We start from the raw sequence: 22,339 nt of genomic DNA on the forward strand, positions 1-22,339 counted from the left end.
AACAGATCCCAGAAAATTCAAAAAGAAAACAAAGCAAAGCAAAAAATTAGAACTATTCAACACACCCTATACAATGAAATTCTTATAAACGGCAATTCTCATTTTGATTTGTTTCCCTTTTCCTCACTTTCTCATCAACCAATCACAACCATATAAAAAACTCCTGTAAAAATTGAAAAAAGAAAAAGAAAAAAAAGGAAGGTCTGCAACCAAGAATTGAAGTACTAAAAGAAAGAGACGGAATTAAATGATCCATAGCCTAGAACCCCAGGACACACATGAAAAGTCAGTAAAATAAATTCAAAACTGAAACTTTAGTCTCAAAGACAATAATGTAAAATTAAAAAGGAAAAAGACAAAAATGATAGTAAATTACCAATTTAGAGGCATATGTTACTCTACTTTGGCAAGCGACTCTTGTCTATGATCTCAAATATTGAATTAAAATGAAAAAAATAAAAAGAGTGATGAGGAAGAAACAAATTAAAATGAAAAACACATTACATAACTTAAATATGTTGAAACACATATTTAAGTTTTATTACCTAATAGTAAGCCAGACTTCAGAAAATCTACTTCTTCTGTTTTATTGTTCTTTTTCTCCTGTATTTGTTTGCATTTGGCTTTGGACTAGGTTTCTTCCCTCCTCTGCCTTTGCCTCTAGGCTTAATGAATTCAATTTCGACCAAAAAAAAAAGCCAGACTTCAGAACCCTAAATTGTAACAAAAAAAAAAGCTTGGGAATACGTCGAGCATTCTAATTAGTCTGTAATTTAATTAAATAAAAGAATCATGGAATTAATAAATTGAAATAATATAAAAAGGAAGTTGGAGACAGAAAGAAACTTACACGAAAAATTGGATTTTCCCTAATCGAAGGTGGAAAGAACCTTGAATCCTTTCATTTTGAGCTTCACTCAAAAATGGATGAAGGTGAAGTCTTGGTGGAGAGAATAAATTCAGGGAAGTGGAGTGGGAGTGCAATACGTTAACTTGGGGAGAAGAAAACTGCCATATGCTAACCTGGACGTGGTTTTTAAATTTAATTTTTAATTTTAACTAATTTTAACTTATCCTAATAGTACTAACCCAAATATAAAGCTAATTAATAATTGTTAAAACATGCTTTAATAATAATTCATTTATGGTTCCTCTTTTTTAGGAGCATGTTCTCTTTTTACTTTTCTTTTTGGTTTTTCAATTTTTTAATTAGTTGATTTGTTTTACCATTGTACCCTCTATTGATAACATTTGTTTAGATTTACATTTGAATATAAGCATGGCATTTTTTGGTATTTTGAAAATTTCACCTAGCAGCCCTGTTTGCTTTATATATATAGTAGATTATAAAATATTAAACAATAAAACATATATAAATGTAATAAAAAGACCAAACCCCAAACGAAACCCCAATTTTACCAAACCCCAAAATATATGTTTTATAATTTTTATAAAACATTAAAAAATTTGTAAATGTAATAAAAAGATGAAATTCTAAACGAAACCCCAATCTTGCCAAATTCCAAAACATATGTTTTATAATTTTTATAAATTATTAAAATATATGTAAATGTAATAAAAAATGAAACCCATCTAAAGTTCTAAACCCAAAAATAAAAAATTTAATTCACTACAACACAACAGTAAAACACAAACCTAAAGGCTAAAACATAAACCAAACCCCAATCTCGCGCCGCCCTCTCTCTTTCAGTCTCACAGTCTCACAGTCTCACAGTCTCAGTCATCTCTCTCAGTCTGACTCTGAGCTCTCAGTCACCGACTCACTCAGCTCTCTCGCGCTGGCCTCTCTCTCTCTCTCTCTCTCTCTCACTCTCTCGCCATCTCTCTCGAAGACTAGAAGGTCACACCGTCGCAGGCTTCGCAAATCGCAACTGAACAGGTATGTCTCATTGTCCCTCACTCTCAAGTCTCAATGTCTCATCTCTCTTTCTCTCGTCTCTCAGACTTTACCCTCTCATCTCTGTCTCTCATCTGTCACTAGGGTTTCGAATTCAAACTAGGGTTTCGAATTCTAATTTGGGGATTTTTGTGTAATTTCAGCTCTCAGTCATCTCTCTCACTCTCTCGCCTCTCGCCTCTCATCTCTGTCGAAGACTCAAAGGTTGCAGGGTCACAGGCTCGCAGGCTCGCAGCTTCTAATCTGAACACGTATGTTTGTCATCTCTCTCACTATGAAGTCTCGTCTCTCATCTCTGTCTCTCACTCTAAAACAGTGAAACTAGGGTTTCGAATTCAAAGAATCAAATTTGGGGATTTTTGTGTAATTGTTGCAAGTTTCGAAATTCAATCAATTAGGGATTTTTGTGTAATTGCTAAAAGAAAGTGACTTAGGAACTGAATTGATTTGTTTTAAGGAACTGAATTGATTTGTTTATATGTTGTGCACCTTTCAGATTTGTTTATATGTTGTACTTGTGCATCTCTCAGATTTGTTTATATATTGTGCATCATTCAGATTTGTTTATATATTGTGCATTTGTGCATCATTTAGAAACAAAAAAACTTCAAAGGTGCACATTAATAAATAGAATGTGCCCAAAAATTAACGTATGCGCAATAGAAAGAGCCGCTTCGCACTCGCTCTCCGCGAGTGCGGAGAGGCTAGTATATATATATATATATTCTCTGTTTCTTTATTCAAACATAAAAACCCATCTCTCAACCCAACCTCGTAGCCCATCCCTCAACCCAAACCCACCACTAACCCCTAGTCCAGAGCCCCCTCTCTCTCTCTCTCTCTCTCTTCCCATTTTGCTTTGCTTCAATTCTTCCTCTTGCTGCTGTTCTTGGGATCACCATCTTCTTCTAAGCCTTACAGCTTCACTCACACAGGGACCACAGGTATTCCTCTTTCTCTTCTCTTCGTTTCTAATTTTTTCCAATTTAGGATTTAATTAAGGGTTCAATTTAGATTTCTATTTAGACTACGGTTTCATTCGTGTTTCGATTTGGGGTTTAATTTTTCCAGCTCCTCCAGTTTTTCATTTTCATTGTGATTTTGTTGTTTTCAGCATTGATTAGCTTTGGTTCCTCTATTTTCTCAAATGCCCATCCGATTTAGCTCTTTGATTTTGGATGGATTTTGTTGGGTTTCTTATGAAATTCATGCTCGTATATATGTCCGTTGGTAGGATTTGTAATGCTTACTAAGATTGAAGAAAATTTAGGTCTCAGTGTCCTACTAAATTTTTATTTTTATAATCATTATGTTCATTTTGGTTCATTTAGTTTTATTTTTTAATATTCTAGTGTTAGTTTGAGGATTATAGACTTTCTTACAAAAGAGCATGCTTAAAAGTAGCTTACTTTGATAATATTCAGACAAAATGATTCCTGGGTTTGGTAGGTTTCAGGAGCATTTACACAAATGGAAGCCAAATTTTTTCGCTTTCTTAAGATTGTGGGTGTAGGCTACAAAGCCAGAGCTGAAGCTCAAGGACGCATGTTGTATCTGAAATTGGGTTACAGTCATGAGGTTGAATTGACCGTTCCTGTTGCTGTTCGTGTTTTCTGCTTTAAGAACAATGTGGTTTGCTGCACTGGAATTGATAAGGATAGGGTGCACCAGTTTGCTGCTGCCGTTCGTAGTTGCAAGCCACCTGAAGTTTACAAAGGCAAGGGTATAATGTACATCGATGAAGTTATTAAGAAGAAGCAAGGAAAGAAGTCTAAGTGATTGAATGTCCCAATGTTTATCTATGGGTGGACAATGGACATGGTAATGTTTCTTTTGCTTTTTGAGTTCTAATCAGAAAAGTAGGTAGTTTGGGATTTTCTTTCAAACTATTGTTTTTTTAATATAAGTTTCTTAGTTGATCCCTTTTTCCTCATCTAGATTTGTTAGTCTGTATTTTGGGGTCTTTCCTGAATTTGGACTATGGAGGTCGGGTTGACCCTCTTTTGTAGCCACAGTGGTGATAAAGATAACTTCACAACACATTAGATTCTTAGATAGTAAACTTCAAGATCATTTGAATGATTTATTCTCATCAACCAGGAAAAAAAATAAATTGAATGATTTAATCTTGGAATGGACGAGCCTAGCAATCAGAGCATGTGTTACAGGTTTAAGACAGTTTCAATTCTGAGATCAAAGCCTCAAAATTTGCATGTCTATGCTTTAGTTGTAGCTCAAGTGACAAGGAATGAGGTAGGTGAAGGTCTAATTTCGCTTTTTGCTACCGTGGATGGGAAAAGAATAGTTACTGTATGTTGTACGTGCACACATTCTGAAAATATTGATTCACAACTATGATCGTTCGTGTTACAGTGACCTACTGACTCATTATGAGTCTGTCATGTACAAAGACACACACACACACACACACACACACACATGATTCTTCATTTTTATAGGAATTTGCTTCAAGCTCTGGAATTTCCAATTAGAAACCATAAATACTGAGGATGATTGTTTAGTAATGTTTTGTGAAATTCAGAAATTAGTGTTTACGTAGGATTTAGATCTGGTATGATTGAAAAATTTGAATATTTGATTTGGCCTTTTCCAGTTTTATCTATGAATAATGCTATACTTACCACATTTCTTATACCACATTCTTATACCATCTCACGTGTCATTACTTTATTGGACAGAGTTTTTCTTTTTCTTTTTGGGTTTTTCTTTTTATTTTTTAGTATCCAATGTATGAATGCCATGTAAGTTGCCACATAAGGTGGTATGAAATTATGGTATAAAAATGTGGTATATCTAGCACTACTGTTTATCTATATATATAAAGCAAAGGCTCCCTTTTGGTGAAATTTTCAAATATTCCCAAAAAACCATACTCTGTTTAAATTTGTTAAAGCTTAATGATTTCATTATTAAAGGGCAAAAGAGTAAAAAGACAGTAAAAATAAAAAATAAATCAAGTTTTTATTTTTTGGCACACTCCCACTCCCACCCACTTTCTTTTTGCCCTTTTCTTATCCCACGTTGTTTCTGAGTCGCCACTCTCCGGTCTCCACATTCCACCTCCATCACCTTCAGTTTTTTTCTACTGCGTATTCACCCTCCACAAGTTCTCTCTTCGCACCTTGAGCTCTCACACGTGTGGAAGACAACTACTTGCGAAGATTTAAACCGGTATAAATCCAAGAGTTAAAATATAACATAAAACCGACAAATTAATACTGAGAACTTGAGAAATAAACAAAAATGCATTGTCCAACACTTGACAATGACCGTCGAGTGCTTGGCGCCTGGTATGTATAAAAAAAAATTAAAATTAATAGACCAATATCATGTAACGTAAAATAGTTAAAATATTATTGAAATTTAGTTAGAATTTTAAAAGTTATAAAGTTTTAGTACGTAAAATTAAAGGAATTAAATATAAATCTGTCGTTTATTTATTTGCTTGGGCGTACTCCTAGCCCAGCTGGATCTGGGCTTTTAACTTGTACTCGTGCTGGGCCTTGCTTCTCTCATACAAAACGACGTCGTAGCATTAGGTTAGGGCAACGCCTTCAGTTGAGCACCTTTATAAAACCCCCAGTTTCCGCCTCATCTCTACTTCGAATGCAAAACTCGTCTGACTTTTGATTTGTGTTGTGCAATTTGTTTGTGCAAAATGTGTTTGTGTAATTTGTATGTGCAAAATGTGTTGTGTTGTGCAAAAATGAATGAGGGGATGATGAAAATCGATGTGCAAACGCAGTACCATCTCTTGGTTTCTATGAGCGGCACTTCCACACGAGATTTCTGACTCTCTCTCTCTCTCTCTCTCTCTCTCTCTCTCCTACTTCTTTGTTCTTTCATATGATTTTACAGATTTGATCTCTTTTCATTTTTTTTTGTTGGGTTTATTTTGTGTTTAGAAATAAAATTAGATTTGTTTTTTTGAACTTATTTTTTCAGAATATTATGGGCGTTGATGGTTTGAAGTTTGAACAGTATTATGCGAGTTTTGTAATATTATAGTTTTCTCTGAATTTAATTGAATATTTCACTTAAAAAAAAACTTGAGAATTGGAATTTTTAATTTGTGTGGTAAGAATGGTTGAATGGTAGTCATTTATTTATAGCTGAAAACCCCAAAAAAATTAAAAAAAAATTATTTGAATTGAAGTCAATTGGATTGGATTTTTAGTTTAGATTGGTTTGAAGTGATTTGGTTCATAAGAATGTTTAGGCATAGCTTAATTATAAGGAAAATTTCTTCTTTTATCTTTTTTATATTGCTGAGATTTCAAAATCTGAATTCTATGGCCTCTGCCAAGAACTCAAACTTGGATTCAATGTCAAAACCCATATCCTTCGTGTGCTGCTGTGAAAGGGGTGTGGTTCCGCTGGGAAAGGGGTGACAGATTTTAATGTTTTTGTTTTATCTTATTTTTATTTTCTTTAAGATCTTTAAAACTGAAAAGAAAAATAATACTCAAATAATTAAAATGTGATGCCATGTCATATTTTCAGTTAAGAACTTAATCGGTGTGAACTTTTTGAATCCAATCATATTGGAAGTAAAAGACCGAAATTGAAAATTTGATAAAAGTAAATGGAACAAAGTAGAAATTTGGAAAAAAAAAAAAATATATATATATACATATACAATAATGATTACTCGCTTAGAGTCGGGAATTCAATGATCGAGACAATACATGTTTAGTAAAATGATTTTTTTTCATTTAAAAAATTGTGATTATTTAATAGTTGACATAAATATAATTAATTTTATGTAAGGACATTTTAGTAATCAAATTGGTTTTTATTCTTATTCTTGCCAATTAGTAAACACATTTATGTAAATTTTATTTTCATTCTGATTCCTAACAATTAGTAAACACGTTAATAGAAATTACTAATTATGATTCAGGATGATTTCGATTCATGCTCATTTTGATTCTTGATCATTCTAATTGAGTAAGAGTGTTGCTATTTGCATACCATTTTTTTTTTCTTTTTTACACATCATTTTCTCCATTTTTTGCCAACACATCACTTACCCTCTTCTAAAATTTGGAATTTCTTTTTGCACACTCCTTTCATTACTAAAATATCTCTCGTCTAAAACACACCCACCCCACCCAAACAATACACATCTCTCACCCAAAACCAGCACCATCGCGCGCATCACCCCCACTTCTCTCTCTCTCTTATCATTGATTTGAAAATTTGAATGGTCTAAATAAATCCCTTTTTTGTTGCCTATTTTACGTGCAATAAGATAGAGTGAGGGGGATTTGAAGAATCAGCGTGTTTAGTAGGAAATAATTTTTTTTTTTTTTTTAAAAAAAGAGAAAAGAGAAAGAAAACGGAGAGAGAAGCTCTTTGGAATTTTATGTCCTTTGAGGACCAAGAATCCCAACCCTTGGTTTAATCATTTGTGCGTCATCGCTTCGCTACGAGCAATCTCATTTTCTTCCAATATAAGATTTGAAAAGCTTTAATTCCCACCCCGCAGCACCATGCGCAGCACTCAATCGCGTCATTCATATGCGTTGTCATGTTATATTTACATTTAAAAAAATAAACAGAGTTAATAGTTTGGACTTAATTATAAACATAATGAAAGTACAAAACTAAAATTATCAAAATTGAAAGAACAAGGACCAAAGTGAAAATTTTATTTAAAGTACATGGACTAAAGATATACTTCGGTCTTTTCTTTATCCTTTTACCTGGGCTTCCATTTGGACTTGGTTGACTGCCCCACTGCCAGGACACTCCCTTGTAGCTTACTTCTCTTAATCGACTCCTCAAGCGTCACCAACTTGTTCACAAGCATAGTCATTGGGACATCCATCTTGTTCATGTTGTAATTCACAACAAATTGTGAAAAAGAGTTCAGTAGAGACTGCAACAAAAAATCAGCAGCAAGCTCATTCTCATTCTTCAACCTCAACTTCTCAAGCTACTCAATGAGATTGATCATCTTCTGCCCATGATCATGGACATAGACTCCTTCCTTGAGCATTGTCTCATCTAGCTCCTTCACAGTGTTGAATCACATGGTTTAGCTTTGTTCACCATACAACTAAGCAGAGCACTATATAAGATGCACTCTTTAGTCTTTCTGTCTCGTGTTACTTCTGAAACTCGGAGTTCATATGTAACAACTCGAACCAAATTTCACTAAGAATTTAAATTTTTTACTGGTCAACTTAGAAGCCTAAAGGAAAGTTAAGTTGTGAGTTGTGACACCCAATAAATTTTTCTAAATCATTTTAGAGCCAATAAGGATTTTTAGAGAATTTATTGAAAGTGATAATAATTTTGTTGAATTACTTGAAGTTATTAAGGATTTATTTAAATTATTGAAAATTTTGGATTTTATTTAAACAAAATTTGAGAACTCAAATTTGAAGTTAAGACGATAGAAAAATGGTACAAGTTGAGAGGAGCTTATAGAAATTTTCGAAACATTTTTCTCGTACCCGAATCCATTGAAATGGACGTTAAGCCCTTAATGAATCAACCGAAGCATAAACTTCATAGCCGGTTTACCAATGTAATGAATTTTTTTTTCTTATCGCTTGGTTGATATGAAACCACAACATATGTACGAATCTATAAAACAAACATTTACAAATAAGCAAGATCATAACACTTTTTATAGATCACTAAATTATTTTCCAAGAAGCATAGATAAATCATCAAATGCAAGTCCCAGCTCAAAAGATGCATTAAAATACACAAACCATCTTCCATAGATACCATTAAATCTAATCAACCCAAAATTCCCATATCTCCAAAACCCAAAACGTCATCATCTTCAAACTCGGAAGCAAATCACCCATGCCCCGGAAGTCCGGAACAAGCGAGGACATAAAGTCTCACAAATAAATATAATAAAACTGGAAAAGGCCAAATCAAATATTCAAATTTTTCAATCATACCAGATCTAAATCCTACGTAAACACTAATTTCCGAATTTCACAAAACATTACTAAACAATCATCCCCAGTATTTATGGTTTCTAATTGGAAATTCCAGAGTTTGAAGCAAATTCCTATAAAAATGAAGAATCATGTGTGTGTGTGTGTCTTTGTACATGACAGACTCATAATGAGTCAGTAGGTCACTGTAACACGAACGATCATAGTTGTGAATCAATATTTTCAGAATGTGTGCACGTACAACATACATCAACTATTCTTTTCCCATCCACGGTAGCAAAAAGCGAAATTAGACCTTCACCTACCTCATTCCTTGTCACTTGAGCTACAACTAAAGCATAGACATGCAAATTTTGAGGCTTTGATCTCAGAATTGAAACTGTCTTAAACCTGTAACACATGCTCTGATTGCTAGGCTCGTCCATTCCAAGATTAAATCATTCAATTTATTTTTTTTCCTGGTTGATGAGAATAAATCATTCAAATGATCTTGAAGTTTACTATCTAAGAATCTAATGTGTTGTGAAGTTATCTTTATCACCACTGTGGCTACAAAAGAGGGTCAACCCGACCTCCATAGTCCAAATTCAGGAAAGACCCCAAAATACAGACTAACAAATCTAGATGAGGAAAAAGGGATCAACTAAGAAACTTATATTAAAAAAACAATAGTTTGAAAGAAAATCCCAAACTACCTACTTTTCTGATTAGAACTCAAAAAGCAAAAGAAACATTACCATGTCCATTGTCCACCCATAGATAAACATTGGGACATTCAATCACTTAGACTTCTTTCCTTGCTTCTTCTTAATAACTTCATCGATGTACATTATACCCTTGCCTTTGTAAACTTCAGGTGGCTTGCAACTACGAACGGCAGTAGCAAACTGGTGCACCCTATCCTTATCAATTCCAGTGCAGCAAACCACATTGTTCTTAAAGCAGAAAACACGAACAGCAGCAGGAACGGTCAATTCAACCTCATGACTGTAACCCAATTTCAGATACAACATGCGTCCTTGAGCTTCAGCTCTGGCTTTGTAGCCTACACCCACAATCTTAAGAAAGCGAAAAAATTTGGCTTCCATTTGTGTAAATGCTCCTGAAACCTACCAAACCCAGGAATCATTTTGTCTGAATATTATCAAAGTAAGCTACTTTTAAGCATGCTCTTTTGTAAGAAAGTCTATAATCCTCAAACTAACACTAGAATATTAAAAAATAAAACTAAATGAACCAAAATGAACATAATGATTATAAAAATAAAAATTTAGTAGGACACTGAGACCTAAATTTTCTTCAATCTTAGTAAGCATTACAAATCCTACCAACGGACATATATACGAGCATGAATTTCATAAGAAACCCAACAAAATCCATCCAAAATCAAAGAGCTAAATCGGATGGGCATTTGAGAAAATAGAGGAACCAAAGCTAATCAATGCTGAAAACAACAAAATCACAATGAAAATGAAAAACTGGAGGAGCTGGAAAAATTAAACCCCAAATCGAAACACGAATGAAACCGTAGTCTAAATAGAAATCTAAATTGAACCTTTAATTAAATCCTAAATTGGAAAAAATCAGAAACGAAGAGAAGAACAAGCAGCCGAAAAACGGGGTTAGCCAATAAAATCTTATTTCTTGATTTTCAAATAATTTGAATTAGAATTTTTTTTTTAAAATTTTTTACTTTCTTAATGTTGTTGTGGTTTTTGTGTGTAGGTTTATTAGAAGAAGATGGCAGTATTCAACAATGTTTGCATGAGGCCTCTACTATGAGGATGCCATCAGCTTTACGAAGATTATTCGTCACAATTTTGGTGTATTGTGAACCAACTGGCGTACGGAGATTATGGGACGAATTTTATCCATTCTTGATTGAAGATTATCCTTCTTCAAGAGACATAAATGATGTGTTCATCGTCAACAGACTCTTGCGTGATTTAAACGGACTACTGGAGCAGTTTAACAAAAACATTTCACAATACGATCTTCCCCAAATGACAAGTGATGTCGAAACAATTAAGCTCAATGGAGCCGAGATGTATTCAAGATGAAATGTTGATAAGCATTCCACAAGGGGACCTCGATGCAATTGAGCGTCTAAATGACGACCAAAAGTTTGCATTCAACACAATAATGGACGTAGTTGACCGTCATGAAAATTCAATATTCTTTGTGGATGGTCCAGGTGGAACTGGAAAAACTTACTTATATCGTGCATTGTTGGCAAACTTAAGGAGATTAGGTCTTATAGCATTGGCAACAGCAACATCTGGAATAGCGGCTACGATATTACCGGGTGGGAGGACAGCCCATTCTAGATTCAAGATTCCACTAAACCCTGATGCATCATCAACGTGCTCTATTAGTAAACAATCTGATCTTGCAAAATTGATACAAAGGACAACAACAATCATTTGGGATGAAGCCACAATGGCACATCGTCATGCCTTTGAAGCATTGGATCGAACTTTCAGAGATATATTAGATGTCGATTTACCGTTTGGGGGGAAGATAATGATCTTTGGTGGAGATTTTCGACAAGTTCTTCCCGTAGTTCCGAAAGGGACCAAAGCTGAACTAATTCAAGCCAGTATGGTGAAAGCATCATTTTGGTCGCAAATAAAGATTCTGAAACTCAAAGAAAATATGAGATCTAGAAATGATGAACACTTTTCTGAATTTTTACTTCGTGTTGGCAATGGGGAAGAACATGTGGTCAAGGATGACATGATTAAAATACCAGAAAATATGGTTGTATCGTGGGAAAGCGAGCAATCCATTAATCAACTGATTGCTGAGGTTTTCCCTAATTTGGAAGATCATGTATATGATGCGAGGTACATGGTGGAAAGAGCCTTAATAACCCCTACAAACGAAGTTGTTGACATGTTAAATGAAAAGATAATTGGTATCTTTCCAGGTATGGAAGAGACTTTGTATTCATTTGACAAGGTCGAGGACGACACAAGAAATTTGTATCAACCAGAATTTTTAAATGCAATAACGGTTGGTGGTTTGCCGCCACACAAATTGACGTTAAAGAGAGGTGTTCCAATCATGTTGCTAAGGAATATTGATCCGAAATTGGGATTGTGTAATGGTACCAGATTATTGTGCCGTGGTTCTTACCAAAACCTCATTGACGCTGAAATTCTAACTGGGCAATTTGCGGGAACTAGAGTTTTTCTACCAAGAATTCCTCTAAAGAATGCAGAGACTGCTGGACTCCCATTCGAATTGACAAGGAAGCAGTTTCCAGTTAAATTGAGTTTCTCCTTGACTATAAACAAATCTCAAGGTCAGACAATACCACACGTAGGTATTTATCTTCCAGATCATGTTTTCAGTCATGGGTAGTTATATGTGGCTTTATCGAGAGGGGTTTCAAGGTCAACAACTAAGGTTCAAGTAAAAAAAGGCTCAATAGCCGGTGAAAGTGGCATTTTTACCAGAAATGTGGTGTACAAAGAAGTTTTGCTCCAACACGATATCGTATGACGTGTCTCTCATAAGAAACTTAATCATATGGATTAGGGTGGTTTTCCCTACAACTTTATTGCTCATTTGCACATATATTTTGAGAACTATTTCAATAAATTTAGTAATTGCATTCTCAGTTAATCCATGCCTCAAAAAGTGATAACATTTACTACAAAGTGCGACGACAATTTGGTCAGAAGGGAAAATCCGGCCTCTCGCATGTATTACTTGAGATGAACCCGATACTTAGACACATAACAACAACTATTGTAACAAATCAACGGTGTATGCTTAAAAAATTTGATGTCAATCTAAAAAAAAATGAAACATTCTTACACTAGAAACAAAAAAACTTCAAAAGTGCACATTAATAAATAGAATGTGCCCAAAAATTAACGTATGCGCAATAGAAAGAGCCGCTTCGCACTCGCGAGAGCGAGTGCGGAGAGGCTAGTAGTTGTGAATCAATATTTTCAGAATGTGTGCACGTACAACATACAGCAACTATTCTTTTCCCATCCACGGTAGCAAAAAGCGAAATTAGACCTTCACCTACCTCAGTCCTTGTCACTTGAGCTACAACTAAAGCATAGACATGCAAATTTTGAGGCTTTGATCTCAGAATTGAAACTGTCTTAAACCTGTAACATATGCTCTGATTGCTAGGCTCGTCCATTCCAAGATTAAATCATTCAATTTATTTTTTTTCCTGGTTGATGAGAATAAATCATTCAAATGATCCTGAAGTTTACTATCTAAGAATCTAATGTGTTGTGAAGTTATCTTTATCACCACTGTGGCTACAAAAGAGGGTCAACCCGACCTCCATAGTCCAAATTCAGGAAAGACCCCAAAATACAGACTAACAAATCTAGATGAGGAAAAAGGGATCAACTAAGAAACTTATATTAAAAAAACAATAGTTTGAAAGAAAATCCCAAACTACCTACTTTTCTGATTAGAACTCAAAAAGCAAAAGAAACATTACCATGTCCATTGTCCACCCATAGATAAACATTGGGACATTCAATCACTTAGACTTCTTTCCTTGCTTCTTCTTAATAACTTCATCGATGTACATTATAACCTTGCCTTTGTAAACTTCAGGTGGCTTGCAACTACGAACGGCAGCAGCAAACTGGTGCACCCTATCCTTATCAATTCCAGTGCAGCAAACCACATTGTTCTTAAAGCAGAAAACACGAACAGCAGCAGGAACGGTCAATTCAACCTCATGACTGTAACCCAATTTCAGATACAACATGCGTCCTTGAGCTTCAGCTCTGGCTTTGTAGCCTACACCCACAATCTTAAGAAAGCGAAAAAATTTGGCTTCCATTTGTGTAAATGCTCATGAAACCTACCAAACCCAGGAATCATTTTGTCTGAATATTATCAAAGTAAGCTACTTTTAAGCATGCTCTTTTGTAAGAAAGTCTATAATCCTCAAACTAACACTAGAATATTAAAAAATAAAACTAAATGAACCAAAATGAACATAATGATTATAAAAATAAAAATTTAGTAGGACACTGAGACCTAAATTTTCTTCAATCTTAGTAAGCATTACAAATCCTACCAACGGACATATATACGAGCATGAATTTCATAAGAAACCCAACAAAATCCATCCAAAATCAAAGAGCTAAATCGGATGGGCATTTGAGAAAATAGAGGAACCAAAGCTAATCAATGCTGAAAACAACAAAATCACAATGAAAATGAAAAACTGGAGGAGCTGGAAAAATTAAACCCCAAATCGAAACACGAATGAAACCGTAGTCTAAATAGAAATCTAAATTGAACCCTGTTGAACAAAATTTGTAAATAAATAATAAATATTACCCAACATAATTTCACCCAAATTCATTTATGGAATGAGGGTTTTATTATTTTGGGTACGACCCATTCAAGATGGAGTGCATCTCTTAATTACAGTCCCTTGACTCAAGGGAATACCCTTTGATTCCAATTGCAATGAAACCAACAAATCATCTTGCAAGTGTTTGGATTTCCAATAGGTAAACGACCCATTGAAATAGAATTTATTTGTGATTGCGGTTGCACCTGTATTTTAGGTTGCCTACGTACCCATTGCAGGATCAAACCACACGTAGTTCCGAGGTTTTAGGATTTAAATGGGTGGATGACCCACTTAAAAGATTTGTGTAACTTGGGTAGGGTTTAGAGCCCTTGGATTTGATTTGAGAAATTAATTCAGAGACTTTTGTGTATAGAACTAATTTCTGGAGAATTTAGACGGATTTGATTTGGTGCGAAATTAATTCAAAGAAACTTGTATGAATTAATTCCTAAGGGAATTTAGAGAATTTTGTGAATGCGGTTGAGTGTGAATTTTGCTCACATTGCCTACGTACCCATGATGGGATCAAACCGGACGTAGTTCGGTGAAAGAATTTGACTTGATTGGCTTTGTGCCATTTTGAAGTTGAATTTAGGATTTAGATTTGAGATATTTGGTTTTGTACCAATTTAAGAGAGATGGTTTTGTACCATTTGAGAAATGTGGTTTTGTACCAATTTGGGAGTTTAAATTTGGGGTTTGGATTTGGTTTCGGTTTTGTACCGATTGAGAGAGTTGGTTTTATACTAATTTGAGAGTGTTGGTTTTGTACCAATTTAAGAATTTGGGATTTGGAGTAAAATGTGCCCATTAATATTTTTTTGTATCATTTATTTGTTTAATGATACATTCTTTTATAATGGGCTCACATGAATTTGAGAGAGTTGGATTTGATATGTGCCCACTAAATATTTTGTATCAATTATTGATTAATTGACACACTTCATTTATTAATGGGCAAAAAGAATTTGAGAGATTTAGTTTTGTACCAATTTGAGAGTTTGAATTTGGGATTTGAGATTTGGAGGAAGAGATGTGCCCATTAATATTTTCGTATCATTTATTTTTAAAATGACACATGTTGTTCTTATATTTAATGGGTGAATATGAATTTGGTTATGTATGCCCATTAATATTTTTGTATCAATTATTTTTTAATTGACACAATTTATATTTTTAATGGGCAAAAATTTGAAAGAGAGGTCCACTTTGATGGGCCACGATCATCTTTGCTTCTTGGGATTTTGCTTGTGACAACTTCTCTGCAAGTCGGGGACTTAGATCCATATTCTTTTTATTGCTTTCCCTCCTCTTTTTATTTCATTTTCTTTCTTCGGTTTCAAGTACCAGGCTTGAGCCTTTGCCATGCTGCCACTCGAATTTGACTTATCAATCCAACATGCATATGTTTGACCTTCTCCCTGTTGCTGGCAGCAAGCTGATTTTCTATTTTTTTTTTACTTGCTTTTGTAAGCCAAAGACCTCAATCAATTTGGCTTGCAATTGACGTACAGAGAACAAGAAGGCCATCCATTTCTTTTGCTTGGCTTTTCTCTTTTGGCTTCCCTTAATTGTTTATTTTAAAGGAAGAAATGAAAGAGCCATCTTTTTGTTGGCAGCGGTAGAGAAGAATTTGTAGTGTAATCCTCTATGTGGCTGAATAGCATAAGTGACTTATGACTTTGCTTTTGTGGGCTAAATGAAATAACCCTTTTTGGTTTGCAGGTACATACCTGCAGAGAGCAAGAATGCAACCCCTCTTGTTTGTTTTATTTTCTTGGCTTTGTGCCACTTGTTTTTTTGGTGTGCAATTTTGATAGATGTCAGAGAGCAACAAATTTGAATGGATTTATATGAATCCAGGTTGATGCCCATAAACATCAACTTGAGAGGATTCACATGAAATCCAATTGTTGTCCATGGACAACTAATTTAGAAAATGCAATGCTCATGAGCATTGTTTTAAATCATTTCTTTTGGGTGACTTCATTCTGAGCCTGTGGCTGAACGATGGGGGAGAGGCATATGAGAGATCCATCTTGAAAGAATTCTAAACGAATCCAAAAGCCGTCTTGAGAGGATTCTAAATGAATCCAAAGGCCGTCTTGAGAAGATTCTAAACGAATCCAAAGGCTTGATTCAACACGCCATTAGAGGAGAATTTTGGTTGAATCCCAAAATAGAGATGAAATGAATGGCATAGAAGGACAGCTACCTGCAATGTTTGTTCTGGCGACTGCACTTTTGCTTTCTACACCTCCCTTTCCTCAGCCTTTTGGCGTCCTCTCCTTTTTTTTCCATCTCCTCCTCTGAATCCCTTATGCTCTATTTATAGAGTCCATGATAAGTCCAAGTGATGAGATCAGATGGAGATGAGATAACTCTCTCCATTTAAATTTAAACTCATCAGATAAGAGATAATTAAGCTTTCAGATAAATCCACATTATCTCACTTTTCAATTTGTTTTCATTTGAAATTAATGTGGCACATGCTATATGGGGATCTTATCTATATGGGGATCTTATCTTATCTCAACCTCAATCTTATCTCAATCTCGCGCCGCCCTCTCTCTTTCAGTCTCACAGTCTCACAGTCTCAGTCATCTCTCTCAGTCTGACTCTGAGCTCTCAGTCACCGACTCACTCAGCTCTCTCGCGCTGGCCTCTCTCTCTCTCTCTCTCTCTCACTCTCTCGAAGACTAGAAGGTCACACCGTCGCAGGCTTCGCAAATCGCAACTGAACAGGTATGTCTCATTGTCTCTCACTCTCAAGTCTCAATGTCTCATCTCTCTTTCTCTCGTCTCTCAGACTTTACCCTCTCATCTGTCACTAGGGTTTCGAATTCAAACTAGGGTTTCGAATTCTAATTTGGGGATTTTTGTGTAATTGCACTGCAATTATTGCAGCTCTCAGTCATCTCTTTCACTCTCTCGCCTCTCATCTCTGTCGAAGATTAGAAGGTCGCACCGTCGCAGGCTTCGCAAATCACAACTGAACAGGTATGTCTCATTGTCTCTCACTCTCACTCTAAGTCTCAATGTCTCATCTCTCATTCTCTCGTCTCTCATACTTCACCCTCTCATCTCTGTCTCTCATCTGTCACTAGGGTTTCGAATTTCAAACTAGGGTTTCGAATTCTAATTTGGGAATTTTTGTGTAATTTCAGCTCTCAGTCATCTCTCTCACTCTCTCGCCTCTCGCCTCTCATCTCTGTCGAAGACTCAAAGGTTGCAGGGTCACAGGCTCGCAGGCTCGCAGCTTCTAATCTGAACACGTATGTTTGTCATCTCTCTCACTATGAAGTCTCGTCTCTCATCTCTGTCTCTCACTCTAAAACAGTGAAACTAGGGTTTCGAATTCAAAGAATCAAATTTGGGGATTTTTGTGTAATTGTTGCAAGTTTCGAAATTCAATCAATTAGGGATTTTTGTGTAATTGCTAAAAGAAAGTGACTTAGGAACTGAATTGATTTGTTTTAAGGAACTGAATTGATTTGTTTATATGTTGTGCACCTTTCAGATTTGTTTATATGTTGTACTTGTGCATCTCTCAGATTTGTTTATATATTGTGCATCATTCAGATTTGTTTATATATTGTGCATTTGTGCATCATTTAGATTTGTTCATTGCCTTCTCTTATTTACTGCATTTAGGGTTTAGGAGGGATGGACCCCTAACATCAGAAGCAAGACGAGTGAATAATAGCCCATTAGGCCCAGAACCGTGGTGGAGAACCGCACCTCACCGCACCTTGAATGGTCTGGTTTGGTTTGGCTTTTTTATTTCTTTCACGGTTTTAAGCACCGAACCGCACCGTGTAGAATGTCTGGCGCGGCGCACGGTTCCGGGTTGAAAGTGAGTCAAACCGCACCGCGAGTGTGAGGACTGGGGGTGGCCTTTACCTAACCAAGTGATAATAATAATAATAATAATAATAAATTAATCAAAGCAGAAAGTTTGTGAGACCAAACCCACTTGCTAGAGTTTAGTTTCACAGTCTCTTTTAGTGTATATATTTACAACTTCAATCCCTTTGCTTCAAGCCAGAAAATATTTTGGGTACATCTCTCTATCTATCATCGTAAGCATGATACCAATTTGCAACCATGTGAACATTATTTTTGTGGTTTTCAATTTTTTTAATATGATAAATCTCATGCTTGGCTTGCGTACTATTACATTGTTTTTACCATTTTATGTTATGATTTGTCGACACCATATATATCACTGATACACTCGTAGCTCTATATAGAAAATGGAATATTGGAATTTGTTAGCTGAAAACGAATGGAATTTGTATCCGTTTATTTAATACTACAAATTTATTCTCGCTACGTTTTTTGGAGTTATGGTTTTTAATTTTCAGATTTAATAGGAGGAGGTTACATGGGGTTTGGGTTGCCTATAAAATTGGTCACCCTACTTCACAATTGATATACTAGTATAATTCTTTCTCTACCTCTCTTATATCTTTCAGCTTTGTTATTTTTCACCTTGGAGACTAAAAATATTGTTTTACTTGATAAATATTTATTGGATTCCAGTGATTGCCTGCCTTGGCTTGAAGTTAAAGTGTACCTGAAAGTTTGAATTCTAAAACTAGCTTCATTCTCTAGGAAGATTTTCAGAATTCTTGTGCACCAGAGAAGCAATGGAAGACACTACAAAGCAAGTGATTACGAATAACCCGAACCCAACTGTGTTGCAGAGCAAGGAGTTATATGAGGTATTGTCCATAGCTAGTCTGCTTAATTGGAATATATTTGTCTATATGCACAAATTTACATTTAAACTGGTCTTCCCATTGATGTGACAGTATATATTGAACACTAGTGTGTACCCAAGAGAATCAAATCTTCTAAAGGAACTGAAGATTGCTTCTACAAACCACCCTATGTAAGTCTCCAAATTTCTAACTACTATGCCAAAATGATGGTGCAGTCAGATTACAGAAGTTAAAGTTTGCATGTGACGAGAGAGATTGACACACAAAGTGTGTACACTGCGATGACAACCGAACTAAATTGTGGTCTATCCATTTTATTGTGTAGGGCTTTCATGGGTGCAGCACCTGATGCAGGTCAGTTAATGGCCATGATCTTGAAACTAGTGAATCCCAGAAAAGCAATTGAAATTGGAGTTTTTACTGGATACTCTCTTCTCCTCACAGCTCTTACGACTCCTGATGATAGCAAGGTTGGTAACTTGGTGTGTGTATATACGAGACAGTCTAGCAAGACAAGATACTTTTCCAAATTCACAGTCTAACAACATAAAATCTTATGTTATAATATATATTATATACATATCAAGTAATATAGATGTCTACCTACCAACAAAGTTATGCTTTATAATGCATATATCAATGCAGATTACAGCCATAGACATTGATCGAAAAGCATACGAAATAGGGTTGCCAGTTATCAAAAAAGCTGGTGTGGAACACAAGATCAACTTCATTGAGTCCCCAGCTCTGCCTATCCTTGATAAACTCTTACAAGAGGTAAGGAGAGAAGAGTGGTACTTTGTATTTGGATTCATTTCTTAAATTCCAAGTATTTGAAAATTGTTGCTGCTTCAATCTTCATGCATGTTTTGCTGCAGCCAGAGCAGGAAGGGAGTTTTGACTTTGCTTTTGTTGATGCGGACAAGAACAACTATTGGAATTACCATGAAAGGCTAATGAAGCTGATTAAGGTTGGTGGGATAGTTATCTATGATAACACACTCTGGGGAGGAACAGTTGCTTTGCCCGAAGAGGCTGTTCCAGAGGCCAAAAGGGAATGGAGGCAGTGTGCAATTGAGTTTAATAAATTGGTTTCCACTGACACTCGCGTCGAGATATCCCAAGTTCCAGTGGGTGATGGGATCACAATCTGCAGGAGAATTCACTGAATAAAAAAGTGAAGCACATTATTATATTTCCAAAAAAAGATTATAGAAAAAATAATCTTGTACCTCAAACTTCTTGTAACAGTCTTATGTACCTCGGTTGAGATGAATAAAAACCATTCAGTTCAAAAAATTACAATTTCAAATCCTTTTCTCCCATTAAGTTGTGCAAGCTTGATAACAGAAATTTGACTGGTTGGTGTTTGGTTCAACTGTCAAATCAAGATAAGCAGTTGCAGATTAAGAATGGCAGCTTCTTTGAGTTATATTTTATTCAACCAAGCACTCATTCATGACAATTAAAATAATATGAAAATTATTAAATTAAAAAATAAGCAAGGGTTAGAAAGGTAGTTAATGAACTGTGAGACAGAAGGAAAGCAGGAAGTGGTATACTTGTTATGCCACCTAACTAAACTATGTCCTAACCATTTTATATATTGTGAAGTGCTTTCTTTGGTACTGCACCAGATGCAGGTCAGTTATTGGCCATGCTCTTGAAAATTGTGAATGCCAAAAAGACAATTGAGGTTGGAGTTTTTACTGGATACTCTCTTCTCCTCACTGCTCTCACTATTCCTGATGATGGCAGGGTTTGTTTTTCTTCATTCATCAGCTGTCTGTGTTTAATAATCTCATTAACAAACTAGAAACGGTTGTTGATACAATAATGCAGATTTTGGCTGTGGATAGTGATCGAAAAACATATGAGGTAGGCCTGCCAATTATCAAAAAAGCCGGAGTAGAACACAAAATCGACTACATTGAATCTCCAGCTCTGCCTATTCTTGATAACCTCGTGGGAGATGTAAGCATTAATAGTCCATATTACTGCTACTCTTCATGCACCATTTCAAACAACGTCCTAAAACAATTTCTTTGAAGCCTCTATTTTCTTAGTAAATTGTTGTGTTAATATGGGGTTCTGTGGCAGCCAAAGAATGAGGGGGATTTCGACTTTGCCTTTGTTGATGCTGACAAACAAAATTATTGGAACTATCATGAGAGGCTGATGAAACTGATAAAGATAGGTGGGCTTGTTGTATATGATAACACACTCTGGGGAGGAGCAGTGGCTTTGCCTGAAGAGGCTGTTCCAGAGATCAAAAAGTATGGGAGGCAGAGTACAATTGAGTTTACCAAATCAGTGGCAGCTGACCCTCGAGTCGAAATTTCTCATGCTTCTGTAGGGGATGGGATCATCATCTGCAGGCGCATTTGCTAAGTTTCTTCTGCTGGGGTCTATCAGGTTCCAGTAACATGCAAGACCTTGTACTTAATCGTTGAGTGAATAAATATTGCTTACTATTTTGGAGGTTTATAGCTTTAGTGGTAAAGCACTTACTCTACAACAATGGCGAGAGTTTGAAATATTGCTTATTGTTTTGCTGAATCATTGTATGTCTCGTGTCATTTTCAAATGTATACTTGTTTTTGATTGAAACTCAATGTTGAATAAGTGAATTGATCTAGAACTCAGATGTAACAAGATGAGTTTAGTGCATTCAAATTGCATGATCTTAATGTCTCAACTACTCTCAATTTCCCAAGCCAAATCCAGATTGTTTTCTTTCATAGTTTCATATGATGGCCAAAATAGTGCAAAGGAGTATGGGACTGAAAATGTGGGTTTTTGGAGTATGCATCCAAGTCCATTTATATTTACAGCCTTGCTAGAGTTGGAAAAATTATTGAGTGTAACTAATACACCGACACGTGGTGTAACTAATTCAACGTGTAAGGGTATTACTCAGAATTTAAATTATGTATTTGTTTTTGGTGCATGTTATTTATTTGGAAAATTAGAGTTTTTATTTTGGCCCCTGGTAAAATTAGAGTTTAATGCTTAAAATGTACTCTCTTTAGACTAAAACTTTATGATTTTTTTCCTTAAAAAAATCCCTTTGACCACTGAAACGTCAGATAAAAAAAAAAAAAGTCAGACAATAAAAAAAATGCCAAAATTGTCTTTACAGGATAAGAAATCAGTTTTTCATGTGATATCATAATCTCCTTAATTAACGTGTAACATTATGTTATCCGACTTTGGTGGTATATACGTGTTTTCAGTTTGCCCCCTCCCCCTATTAATTTCTCAAAAATATGTGTGCAGTAGTTTCATTTTAACTGATGCTTAGTTTATGATTTTTCTCTGTTTTTGAACAAAAAAAATTTGCAATTCTTCTAATTTATGTGTCTGTTTGCTGTGAAATCACCATCTCTAACAA

At 35.4% G+C, this 22,339-nt stretch overlaps 3 protein-coding genes and 2 pseudogenes across 19 annotated transcripts; 4 read left to right on the plus strand and 1 right to left on the minus strand.

The window, feature by feature from the left end:
- The first annotated feature begins 1,755 nt into the window (after window positions 1–1,755).
- Window positions 1,756–3,837, plus strand: LOC147277620 (large ribosomal subunit protein uL6m pseudogene; annotated as a pseudogene). 3 transcript variants are annotated; one of them, XR_015123738.1, is made up of 3 exons: window positions 1,756–1,900; window positions 2,062–2,169; window positions 3,368–3,837. The product of XR_015123738.1 is annotated as a large ribosomal subunit protein uL6m pseudogene, transcript variant X1 (transcript). The 3 variants fall into 3 exon arrangements; XR_015123739.1 differs by having other exon boundaries at window positions 3,375–3,837; XR_015123740.1 differs by lacking the exon at window positions 2,062–2,169 and having other exon boundaries at window positions 1,773–1,900.
- LOC147277621 (putative caffeoyl-CoA O-methyltransferase At4g26220) lies at window positions 1,762–20,257 on the plus strand. Of its 13 annotated transcripts, none has more exons than XM_086252758.1 (8): window positions 1,762–1,900; window positions 17,126–17,218; window positions 17,386–17,493; window positions 18,836–18,945; window positions 19,036–19,115; window positions 19,271–19,415; window positions 19,591–19,722; window positions 19,824–20,257. In XM_086252758.1, the coding sequence occupies exons 4-8, from the start codon at window positions 18,871–18,873 to the stop codon at window positions 20,112–20,114; spliced, it is 723 nt and encodes a 240-aa protein (XP_086108884.1). In that variant the 5' UTR covers window positions 1,762–1,900; window positions 17,126–17,218; window positions 17,386–17,493; window positions 18,836–18,870; the 3' UTR covers window positions 20,115–20,257. The 13 variants fall into 13 exon arrangements, with proteins under 13 accessions (XP_086108884.1, XP_086108896.1, XP_086108889.1 ...); XM_086252770.1 differs by having other exon boundaries at window positions 1,768–1,900; window positions 18,840–18,945; XM_086252763.1 differs by lacking the exon at window positions 1,762–1,900 and adding an exon at window positions 16,794–16,963 and having other exon boundaries at window positions 17,386–17,497; window positions 18,764–18,945.
- On the minus strand, window positions 7,487–10,301 carry LOC147277622 (large ribosomal subunit protein uL6m pseudogene; annotated as a pseudogene). The gene is made up of 2 exons (XR_015123946.1): window positions 9,603–10,301; window positions 7,487–7,958 (listed from the first exon to the last, which is right to left on the minus strand). The product of XR_015123946.1 is annotated as a large ribosomal subunit protein uL6m pseudogene (transcript).
- LOC147277623 (uncharacterized) lies at window positions 10,900–12,231 on the plus strand. The gene has a single exon (XM_086255674.1). It carries the CDS (start codon window positions 10,900–10,902, stop codon window positions 12,229–12,231), a length of 1,332 nt encoding a protein of 443 aa, XP_086111800.1.
- Window positions 20,258–20,468: 211 nt separating the features above from the next.
- On the plus strand, window positions 20,469–21,615 carry LOC147277624 (putative caffeoyl-CoA O-methyltransferase At4g26220). The gene is made up of 4 exons (XM_086255676.1): window positions 20,469–20,509; window positions 20,560–20,704; window positions 20,788–20,919; window positions 21,046–21,615. Exons 1-4 carry the CDS (start codon window positions 20,469–20,471, stop codon window positions 21,334–21,336), a joined length of 609 nt encoding a protein of 202 aa, XP_086111802.1. The 3' UTR covers window positions 21,337–21,615.
- Window positions 21,616–22,339: the final 724 nt, after the last annotated feature.

This window comes from Dryas octopetala, chromosome 8, assembly GCF_963921425.1.
Source record: "Dryas octopetala chromosome 8, drDryOcto1.1, whole genome shotgun sequence".
NCBI classification, from domain to species: Eukaryota; Viridiplantae; Streptophyta; class Magnoliopsida; order Rosales; family Rosaceae; genus Dryas; species Dryas octopetala.